Genomic DNA, 12,500 nt, shown 5'->3' on the forward strand with positions numbered 1-12,500 from the left:
TGTTACTAGAATGGCAATGACCGAGTCATAGTACATTACTAAAGAACCTCTGTTATGTCATAGTAGAGTAGTACTATGGTAATTAACCTTTCAATGACTATTACAGCATGCCTGAGATGGCACGACATGCATTAAGGGGCTACGGGGCTAGGAAAACCGATGTTAAGTAACATTTTGGTGTCAACAAGGTTATATCAGAGGCTCTGCGCAAAGGCATAAGAAACAGAGGAGAGTGTAACAATGAGTGTTCCTTTTCACATCAACCTACTACAAACTGTTGCTCAGGCAAGAAATCAAACACTTGGACAGAATGACCTTGATGAATGAGAATCTTCAGACATTATCTCCCTAGCAACAACAGCCCTATCTCTATGGTGACATAACCATATTATGATTATCATCATCTCCAAGGTGACAAGAGCATCTCTGAGTGCATTCCAATATGCATCCTCCCGTCCTCCACTTGTGCTTGTGGCCTCGCATTTTGCTGACGCCCCGCCTCCGTGGAGAAAACAATAACGTTTTCCCGCTGTCAGCCTAGGCACAACAATTTTTTGGGGGACTGTTCTTCAGTCACCATCCCGATTGCAAAATGAGGAAATGACAACAGAATTGTTATTTTGCAAGATATTGAAATAATTTTCTGTCGTCAGTGACGTCATCATGAGGTCACAAGCAGGCAAGTGAGCAAGGGAGGACGGAAGCCTGCATATTTGAATCTACCCCCTGTCTCCACGGCGACTCCCATCTCACCATGCTGCTGTTGAGATTCTTGTCCACTTTGCAGTAGGTGTGCGGCGGCGTCTCCCCTTTGCCCGGGACGATGACGCAGATGTCGGTGACCGCCAGCGAGGCGTGCGAGTGGCTCTCGTGGGCGCGGCGGTAGGTGATGTAGATGCGCTGGGAGGAGGAGCTGCTGATGTTGGCCGGCCGACCCGAGGGCGTGGTCTGGATGAGGTGGCAGCCCGGCTTCAGCTTCTCGCGCCATTCGTAGAGCACCCTGGGACACGGGAGGAATGACGACGTCAACATGTGAGTGTCAATGGGATTCAATTCAAGGGAGAGGATTCACATAAAGACACATAGACAAAACACATACATGGAAACACACACTTAGATTTGGCCTTGTGTCTTGGAGATGGCTTGGAGAAAGTATGAGATAACAATGCAGTCCCAAAGACATACCATGTCCACACACACACACACACGCACACACACACACACACACACACACACACACACACACACACACACACACACACACACACACACACACACACACACACACACACACACACACACACACACACACACACACACACACAATAGGATTTCATGTCTTCAAGGTCTGTGCTCTGTTTGATAAACCGGATTACCCCTGGAGATCATGAAATTATATTTCTCGGGTACACAGACAGAATGAGAGAGAGAGAGAGAGAGAGAGAGAGAGAGAGAGAGAGAGAGAGAGAGAGAGAGAGAGAGAGCACGTATACACACTCAACTGCGAAAAATGTACAGACACTGAGTCAGGCACACAGAAACAATTTATCTCTCCGTTTGATATATGTGCTGTTTGACAAACTAGATTCCCCTAGGAGGTCAATAAATTAGATTTATCAACAAAACACACACACACACACACACACACACACACACACACACACACACACACACACACACACACACACACACACACACACACACAATTGTTGGATAGGCCTACGCCCATGCATTATTTATTACTCGTCATCCTTTTCCCAATCTGTGTCGAGCCTCCTCTCCTCCTCTCTCCTCCTCTCATCCTCCCATCCCCTTCTCCGCTCACCCAGGCCCCTGAAGAACCATCCGGGCCCCAATTAGGCCAAGGGCTGCTGGCAGAGTACGGTCCTTCACTTTAAATTCAATTGACCCCCTAACTGGCCCCCTCACGGCCCACTCAGTAAACAACAAACAAATAAATAAGCTTTCTTGTTGTGACATTGCTATGCACCTATGCTCACATCCTATCAAGTCAAGTCAAGTCAGCTTTTATTGTCAGAGTATGTCTCATTGACTTAGATGCTACATCGGCTAGCCTAAATGAACACATTCCATGCTTCAGCCACGGCTGTTTGGCTATATTATTTGAACAGCCAGCAACACAACACGTTGTCGGCATGTTGCGCGTGAACAACGCTAGTCTACAGGTCCGTATCTTTCGTTTATTAAACCCCAACATCACCAATTGACTTGCATGGGTTGTTTTCCCCCACAAATGGGCGTAACGCACATGGAAAACGTCACACTGTTCATGAGTGTAGCAGTTGTAGTAAAAATAACATAATCTAACTTAGCTAATGAACACTGAAGACTACACCACTGCTTAATTGGCAACACCTGTTCTGGTTGACTCACCCAGCAGCTAACTAATTAGTCCTCACAGCAAGCAGTGGTTGCCATTGAGTATTCTACAGCAGAGTTCTAAAATTAAAAAAATGACAGTTACTCTTCAGTGTTCCATGCCTCCCTTAATTACTAATTAATAATTAGCCATATCTGTTCTGGTTCTGGGTACAGTTAATGTTGTGCAGTAAAAAGTACACCAAAATAAACCAAAATAATCTGAACAATTCCCACAATAATTAAGAACTGCATTACAATAATCTATTGCATCTCTGAACATTACTTCTATTGTTGTCAAGTTATTATTTTATATATTCCAGTGAGGCACTGACTGACAGACCTAGACCATGATTGTGAAAAGGGATGCAAAGAAAAATAGTGTGGCATGACCCATGTAAAGTGGGCCTTGGCTGCAATATAATGGTATGTGGGGGGCCTTGGCTGCAATATAATGGTATGTGGGGGGCCTTGCCATGGTAAAGTTTGGGAACCCTTGGTCTATAATATTTATCCTATTTCTCTTTCTCAGGTACATTGAATGACAGTTCTGTACGATACTGTGCTATACAAATGCTATTGATATATAGCCTACAGTAGATATATAGGCTACTGTATATTATATTTCACATTTGTGTTATAGAATAAACATGTGGCTATACATGTATTCGCCACTACATTAACATCTATGTTTCCGACGGAAACATGCTTTAGGTACATGGTGTGAGTGTTGTTACTGTAACGGCACTGAGACATCTTTAGTTACATAGTTGACACAACCTAGGTTGTTACTGTTGACTACATGTGTTTAGAAGATGCTGACAGCGGAGTACAGAGTGCAGAGACAGGCCCATCCAATCAGTGTTAATGGTAGCTGAGCTGACGTCAGACCTGTTAGGGTCAGGGCAGGAGTGGGTGGTACATGGTGGACGGACATTAGCTTGATGACTAACTCGCCATCAATATATGTCAATAGTTTGTAATGACCCTAGTAGCACAGGGAAGAAGAGGGCTGCCAATTTTCACACAATCAACTTGAGTGTCGTGCAAACTGGTTTTATTCCCTCACGCACGCACACAAAGCAGCTGGTTTACACAAAACACTAAATTAACTCTCAACTAAATGAACTTAACCGTTCACCTCTAACCAATAACTGCCTCACCCAGACGGAATTGACACGAGGAGCATCAACCTCATGCACGCACACAAAGCAGCTGGTTTACACAAAACACTAAATTAACTCTCAACTAAATGAACTTAACCGTTCACCTCTAACCAATAACTGCCTCACCCAGACGGAATTGACACGAGGAGCATCAACCTCATGCACGCACACAAAGCAGCTGGTTTACACAAACACTAAACAGGGTTCCCACTCTAGTTCAGATATAAAATTCCATGATTTTCCATGACTTTCCAAACCCAAAAAACAGAATTTCCATGACGGTAAAATTAAATTATGTTAAAAAGTTCTTTTAAAGTGTGAAAACTGAAGATTATCTTCACCCCTAGAGCCGACACCGAGCCACCGCCAGACTTCAGTGGGCTCATTACATTCTAAAATGTTGCACATCACAGTGCAAAATGTAACTGTCTCTGGCAAAGTGTTGTAGTATAACCAGTAAGAAACAATGTAGTACACCAAACAAGTTTTTGCTTTTACACAACTGTTAAGAAAATTCCATGATATTCCAAGACTGTGCATGCCAAGTGGTAAAATTCCATGACTTTCCATGACTGGAAAAGCATTTATGAAATTCCATGATATTCCAGAAATTCCATGACCCGTGGGAACCCTGACTAAATTAACTCTCAACTAAATGAACTTAACCGTTCACCTCTAACCAATAACTGCCTCACCCAGACGGAATTGACACGAGGAGCATCAACCTCATGCACGCACACAAAGCAGCTGGTTTACACAAAACACTAAATTAACTCTCAACTAAATGAACTTAACCGTTCACCTCTAACCAATAACTGCCTCACCTAGACGGAATTGACACGAGGAGCATCAACCTCATGCACGCACACAAAGCAGCTTACACAAAACACTAAATTAACTCTCAACTAAATTAACTTAACCGTTCACCTCTAACCAATAACTGCCTCACCCAGACGGAATTGACACGAGGAGCATCAACCTCATGCACGCACACAAAGCAGCTGGTTTACACAAAACACTAAATTAACTCTCAACTAAATGAACTTAACCGTTCACCTCTAACCAATAACTGCCTCACCCAGACGGAATTGACACGAGGAGCATCAACCTCATGCACGCACACAAAGCAGCTGGTTTACACAAAACACTAAATTAACTCTCAACTAAATTAACTTAACCGTTCACCTCTAACCAATAACTGCCTCACCCAGACGGAATTGACACGAGGAGCATCAACCTCATGCACGCACACAAAGCAGCTGGTTTACACAAAACACTAAATTAACTCTCAACTAAATTAACTTAACCGTTCACCTCTAACCAATAACTGCCTCACCCAGACGGAATTGACACGAGGAGCATCAACCTCAGTCAAATAACACCTATGCACACTCCACCAAACCATCCCACTGACTCGATCACTCGCCACCCCCTCCTCTCACCAGCCCCTGTGTTTCATGCACAAAATCGAAGCCTTTTGGCCAAGCGTGATGTTAGGGGCATGGTATCAACACGACCTCTCTTCTGATGCGCTTTTATGCTACCCAGCAAAAAATAGAATGCTGACAACTTAACATTTCCCAACTAACTCCCTACAGCCCTCCCATCCATCCACATAAATGTGGTGAATCGATGACCAGGCAGTGTGTCTTGGGGAATACGTGTCTATTGTGAGAAATGTCACGTCGCCTATTCCGGCACATGGAATTTGTTTAACAGCTCCTGCCTGGATAAATTCAGCTCTATATCATACAGTATCATACTGTACAAACCCAGCATGAACAAACCTCTGCAGCAGGGAGCTGTAACATGTGAGGAAATATAACTAGAGAGAGTTGTTATAACTTTGTTTTCTATATGTACATTACATACATTGACTATACATGCATGCCACATGAATGACACTGTAACCAGAGTTTCTTTAAGTATATAGAGATATGCCAATGTATTAGGTTGCTATGGGCACCTAACATGACCAGGTCTGCCTAAAGGGGCGTGTCATAATACTCCTAGCATTGGATAGAACAGTCCTTAGGTCTGCCTAGGTCTGCCTAAAGGGGGATTCCCCCCCCTCCCATTGCAATAGTAGAACCCGGAAACAATGGGCCAGTGGAATCTCTCTCTCTCTACTCTCTCTGGTGTAACCCTATAAGGCCATGTGCGTATGGAGGAGAAGGAGCAGCTTAGATGAGATAAGATGAGGTGAGCTGACTCAACCCAGTTTGGCTTACAGTATCTCCACCCTCTGGAGGGCAGATAGAAGCGCTGACACACCTGTATACCTACAGACAGACAGACAGACTCACAGACGTCTACAAAATCTTGCATACTCGCTCTCCGTCTCTCTCTCTCTCACACACACACATACGCACAGGCACACACGTACACACACGTACACACACACACACACACACACACACACACACACACACACACACACACACACACACACACACACACACACACACACACACACACACACACACACACACACACACACATCCCTCGCTCCCTCTCTCTCTCTGTCTTACCCTAGGTCAGTGAGTGGGGGCTTGTCCCGTCCCCGGCGGTAGCAGAGGAATATCTGGGGCCCCATGAGGGCACCTCCATTGAGCTCGGCGGGCAGCCCGGAGGGGGTGGTCTCCACACAGGTGTAGCCGCGGGGCACCTCCTCGCCCTGGGAGCGGATCACCACCGCCACGTCCGTGATGGGGGCCTTGGCCTGGGCGCCGGGCCCACCGCCGGTGAGGCCATTGCTGCTGGTACTGATGCTGCGCTCCTCATCCTCCTCCTCCAGAGGCTTAGAGGAGGCGGTGAGGCCGGCCACCACAAAGTAGTCGGCGACGCGAGGACTGCTGCTCTTTTCCTCCATCATATCCCATCCCCCTCACACACACAGATCTGAGGAGGAAGAGAGAGAGGGAGAGAGAGAGAGAGAGGGAGAGAGAGAGAGAGAGATTTAATTATTGTTTTACATCTGAACAGCTTTTCTAAAAATCTTTTTCATACATTTTATACCATGTCTCTTTCCTCATCGTATACCAAGTCTCTTTCCTCATTGACCTCACGTACCATGTCCTCCAATTCCTCCAAAGAATACAAATTTGTCATTAAGTACAATAGACACAGATAGGAAGAGAGAGTAAAGGAAAATGTAGCCTATAAAAAAAGAAGACAGACAGCGAGAGGGATGACAGAACAAGAATAGAACAAATGAGAAAGAGAGAGAGGGTGAACAAAACAGCGATAGAGAAAATTAGCATGTTAGACGGACAGGGAAATTGACAGCAAGAGACAAGCCGAGCCGGAGAGAAGAGGCGAGAGAGAAGAGGAAGAGAGAAGAGGGGACAGAGGAGAGGAGAGGAGAGAGGAGAGGAGAGAGAAGAGGAGAGAGAGAAGAGGAGAGAGACGAGAAGAGGAGAGAGAGAAGAGGAGAGAGAGAAGAGGAGAGAGAGAAGAGGAGAGAGAGAAGAGGAGAGAGAAGAGGAGAGAGAGAAGAGGAGAGAGAGAAGAGGAGAGAGAAGAGGAGAGAGAGAAGAGGAGAGAGAGAAGAGGAGAGAGAGAAGAGGCGCCGGAGAGAAGAGGCGAGAGAGAAGAGGAAGAGAGAAGAGGCGAGAGAGAAGAGGAAGATGAAAGGTGACAGAGAGGGCGAGAACGAGAGATCAAGACCGAGACAGATCAGGGTCGGGGACGAGAACATTGGCCAGAGCTCGGCAGGAGCATGCAGAGAGAGAGAGAGAGAGAGAGAGAGAGAGAGAGAGAGACAGAGAGAGAGAGACAGAGACAGAGAGAGAGAGAGAGAGAGACACAGAGAGAGAGACAGAGAGAGAGAGAGAGACAGAGAGAGAGAGAGACAGAGAGAGAGAGAGACAGAGAGAGAGAGACAGAGAGAGAGAGAGAGAGAGAGAGAGAGAGAGAGAGAGAGAGAGGCAGAGAGAGGCAGAAAGAGAGAAGCAGAGAGAGAGACAGACAGAGAGAGAGACAGACAGAGAGAGAGGGAAAGAGAGAGAGAGAGACAGAGAGAGAGAGAGAGACAGAGAGAGAGAGAGAGAGAGAGAGAGAGAGAGAGAGAGAGAGAGACAGAGAGAGAGAGAGAGAGAGAGAGAGAGCTCTTAACAGGAAGTAGGACAGCAGACTTTAACTCCGCTCCCAGACACATCAATCACACCAACTCAGGAAAAGTTTACAGCCACTCCAAGTAGGTTTCTCTACCACAAACGAATGTGTCAAAATGGTACTAGTTATCCGTAAACCTTAACCCAGTAAGACACAGGTACTGTTATAAATTAGCTGTAACCAGAATGGCAATGACCAAGTCGTAATGTATTACTAGAGGCTCTGTGCACTGTCATAGTGGTGTGGGACTATGGTAGTTTTTTCAGTGTCTATTACAGCGTTCCACTGGTGGGACGGTGTGCATTAAAGGGGCTACCTCCTCCATACAGAACCTCTATTGCAATCTTGTAATCAAGATGGCAACAAACCAGTGTTACGGTAATTTGTTACTTAATACTCAGTAAATGTCAGTTTTGCTATCATGTAGTTGAGGTTCTTCAGCAAGCAGTTGGATCTCCAGAAAATCCCTTTTCCACCCTCTATGGGCAAAGGCCACACTTGTAAGTTTGGACGAGCAGGCTATGACTATGCAGTTCAAATGAGAGACAAGACTGCTTCCAAATTGCCGGGTCACCAATGACTTAGTCTTGCTTATAAGTAGGGCACATACAGTAGACAGTTACGCAGTGTGGCATGATAGTACTACCATGTTCTGGTTAATTAGCACTGGTTATTTACTACGACCCCACCAACCTAGTGGATCGGAGGTCCAAAAGTGATTCCCAGCAGAAAAAAAGTTTGGGAAACACGGATTTAAACTAAGACAAAACCTGCTGTGTTGTTTTAAGTGTAAGTGGGACATCGAGACCCTTTCTCCACTCTGAGCCACAACAGTCACGATAACTTGGAGAATGTTTGTTGCACCGCATCTATCCTTTTACAGCACACCTATAACACTGTTTCATCCGACAGAAGCCATAAAAGGAGTGCAGTATTTAGAAAGGTAACGGAGGGATGGGTATACTGTATATAATATATACTACTGTATAGAAGACAAAAGTTTGTGATGAAAAATTCATGGAAAGTCCCCTGGAAGTTAAAAGTGGAAGTGTGTTAAAATGTTGAAAGTCAGGGAAAGAATGGAGCTTGTTTTTGAGGAGAGTCACTCTGAGTGATGATACACAGACTGAAAAACACACAGACACACATGCACGCACATAAGCACGCACGAACGCAAACACACACACACACACACACACACACACACATACAGAAACACAGACGCATATGCATGCACACACGTACACGCACACGGACACGGGCACGCACGCACACACACACACACGCACCCACACACACACACACAGAGCAATGTGAAAGAATGAGAAACTTCTTTTGTATGGAGAACAGATTCCTGTGGTCGCATTCTACTTACAGTAAGAGCAGCAAAGACACACACACACACACACACACGCAGACCAAATACAACTCAACATATGACACACATGCACACGCACATAGACACACACATTCTCTCACACAGACACACACACACACACACACACACATACACACACACACACACACACACACACACACACACACACACACACACACACACACACACACACACACACACACATGCAAACACAAACACACACACAAGCAGAGCAACATACTAACCTACATACTGTGAACCCAGCCTCTATGGCGGTCATATAAACAAAGACATGCATACATACCAACCCACATATAAACATGTACATACACATACACATAGACATAAACATACACCCACTCACGCAGACACACACTGACACACAAACAGGCATGCATGTACACACACACACACACACACACACACACACACACACACACACACACACACACACACACACACACACACACACACACACACACACACACACACACACACACACACACACACACAACATACCCTAAACAGACACACGGACACATACAAACATACAATAAAAGTATCCAAAATCTCTCTCCCCCTTGATAATAATCAGAATCACTCACTCCCTTCCTCACACACGCACACACACACACACACACATGCACAAACACACACCACACATGCACGCACACACACAAACACACATGCATGTATGCATGCACGCACGCACACACACACACACACACACACACACACACACACACACACACACACACACACACACACACACACACACACACACACACACACACACACACACACACACACACACCAAATCCCAGACACAGACCACAACTCTGAGGAGGCTGTATTTGAAGTGTGTGTGAAGCCGGGGCAGGGGCTGTGTGCATCTGGAAATGGTTGCATTCCTGCACTCCGACAGCGCATGAAAGCATATTTGAAATTATGCATGAGAAAAGAGAGCGGCGATTCCCGCTGCCAGCTTACGTTCAAGGCATTTTCAGACCCATGTGTTGAATGGGTGCGAGTAAAAAACGGCTCCACATCCAAATGTATCCCTTTGGCCCTGCGTATTGAATGGGACCAAACGGAGACTCCATTTGAAATGCATTTCGTTGCCCAAGCTGAATAGGAGTGTGCTGATCCATTTTGGAAAGGCATTTATCAGTGGCCAGGGCCAAGTTGTAGCTGCCTTTTTTGTGCAGGGAATAGTAATGATGACCCTTGCTGAATGCGGTGGTGGTGGTCAGTGAGTGCAAACTACTATAATGCCTGGCCACCACACTTCATGTCCGAACTCTCACAGCAGGGGTGGTTAAAAGCAGGGAAGCTGAGGGGGGGCAAGGGGGTCAGGTGTCCCGGGCCCAGGGAGAGAGGGGCCCCAAAATTGGGTCCTCATTACATTGTAGGTATCGGATCAGGGGCCCTATCAAATGATTTTGTCCTGGGCCCAGCAAAAGCTGTCAGCGGCCCTGGTTAGAAGTATCACTTCCTCAGAGGTCTGCCCGGAATAATATGACCAAAACTGTTTCCTTGAAGAGACTTGAACACAAGAACACACAGGATACGACGAGGTCAGCGTAGGAGGCAACCTCTTGCACCTCCACACACATCATGTACAGAGTGTGTGTGTCGTGTGTGTGTGTGTGTGTGTGTGTGTGTCTGTGTGTGTGTGTGTGTGTGTGTGTGTGTCCGTCCGTCCGTGCGTGTGTGTGTGTGTCCGTCCGTCCGTGCGTGTGTGTGTGTGTGTGTGTCTGTGCACGAGTGTGTGCAAGGTCATGTAGATGCCTGTGTTCCATGAGCAGGGCTGACAGGGCAGACGTGTGGCGTGATTGAGTGTGTGCCACACCACAGCCACAGGCCATGTACACTACAGGCACCACTGCTCCTGGTCACCGTGTACCACGCCAGCCACCCCAAATGGCCCTTTGCCCCCACCTCCTGAGTGCCATCTCAACCCCCGGCCCCTCTGTACATGCCCCCTATGCCACCTCACCACGCCCCTGCCACCCTAGCCCCTCTGTACATGCCCCCTATGCCACCTCACCACGCCCCTGCCACCCCCTCGCCCCTTTGTAAATGCCCCCAATGCCACCCTCGCCCCTCTGTACATGCCCCCTATGCCACCTCACCACGCCCCTGCCACCCTCCCCCTCTGTAAATGCCCCCTATGCCACCTCACCACGCCCCTGCCACCCTAGCCCCTCTGTACATGCCCCCAATGCCACCTCACCACGGCCCTGTCACCCTCGCCCCTCTGTACATGCCCCCTATGCCACCTCACCACGCCCCTGCCACCCTAGCCCCTCTGTACATGCCCCCTATGCCACCTCACCACGCCCCTGCGTAATGCTACGTAATGCTCCTCCACCAACACCCACGCCACCCCCAACATGCAAACCCCCACCGTGGGAACCAATGTAGCTCTCACAAACACAAACACAAACACAAACACACACACATGTACAAAAACATTCACATCAACATATTGAAACACACACACACACACACACACACACGTGCGTGCGCATACACACACACACAAACACACATGTAAACAAACACTGGCTAAACAGTTGGACTAAATTGATGCTAATTGGTCGGTTGTCACTGCAGTGCCCAGACATAGGCAAACACACAGACACACAGACACACGCACACACACACACACACACACAGATATTCTCTTATCTGTGATCGCTTCTTACGGAATTACTCTGTCACTCTTGTGACACACACTGTTACGCACTGTATGGCAGATTTGGATTACATTCCTACGCTATTTCACTCCTAGTTGAGATGTCTATTCCTCTGCATCTTCTATTCCATTCAGTTTTTCTCTCCTCCGAACACACACACACGCACCACTTCATTCTTTCCTTAACCAAAACATCCTGTTCCCTCTCTCCCTCTCTCCTTCCCTTCATTCCACATGGCATTCCATTCCCCATCTGTCTTTCACCATGCTGTTTTACTGTCCCTGTGTGTGTGTGTGTGTGTGTGTGTGTGTGTGTGTGTGTGTGTGTGTGTGTGTGTGTGTGTGTGTGTGTGTGTGTGTGTGTGTGTGTGTGTGTGTGTGTGTGTGTGTGTGTGCGTGTGGTGTTTGTGTGTGTGCAAGAGTGATACAAAACAACCGATCATCAATCTATTCCAGCCCTGTCTGTAGCCAGTGGGCCGTGTAGCTCTAAAGAATGTCGACCGTCCATTCTTCTGCTTTTTTCTTTTACCTCTGTACCTTTCATTTTCACTCCGTGTATTTGTATTTCTCTTTCTCTCTCTCTCTCTCTCTCTCTCTCTCTCTCACACACACACACACATACACACACCATTCTTCAGCCTTGGGTGTTCACACTACAGTACATCTGAGATTCTGTACCATTGTCTTTAATAACGTTGACGAGTCTGCCTGCCTGTTCAGCTGTTTTACTTCTGGGGTTGCACAATCAGCTGTACCAACT

At 46.9% G+C, this 12,500-nt stretch overlaps 1 protein-coding gene across 1 annotated transcript in view; it reads right to left on the bottom strand.

Moving 5' to 3' along the window:
- dennd4a (DENN/MADD domain containing 4A) overlaps window positions 1–12,500 on the bottom strand; it is a 99,145-nt gene that overhangs the window by 76,752 nt on the left and 9,893 nt on the right. The window contains exons 2-3 of the mRNA XM_063197426.1: window positions 6,077–6,446; window positions 754–1,000 (exon numbers count right to left, since the gene is read on the bottom strand). Of these exons, the coding sequence (XP_063053496.1) occupies window positions 754–1,000; window positions 6,077–6,420 (591 nt within the window). The 5' untranslated portion in view covers window positions 6,421–6,446. The remainder of the gene's footprint in view (window positions 1–753; window positions 1,001–6,076; window positions 6,447–12,500) is intronic.

This window comes from Engraulis encrasicolus, chromosome 4, assembly GCF_034702125.1.
Source record: "Engraulis encrasicolus isolate BLACKSEA-1 chromosome 4, IST_EnEncr_1.0, whole genome shotgun sequence".
Lineage (NCBI taxonomy): Eukaryota > Metazoa > Chordata > Actinopteri > Clupeiformes > Engraulidae > Engraulis > Engraulis encrasicolus.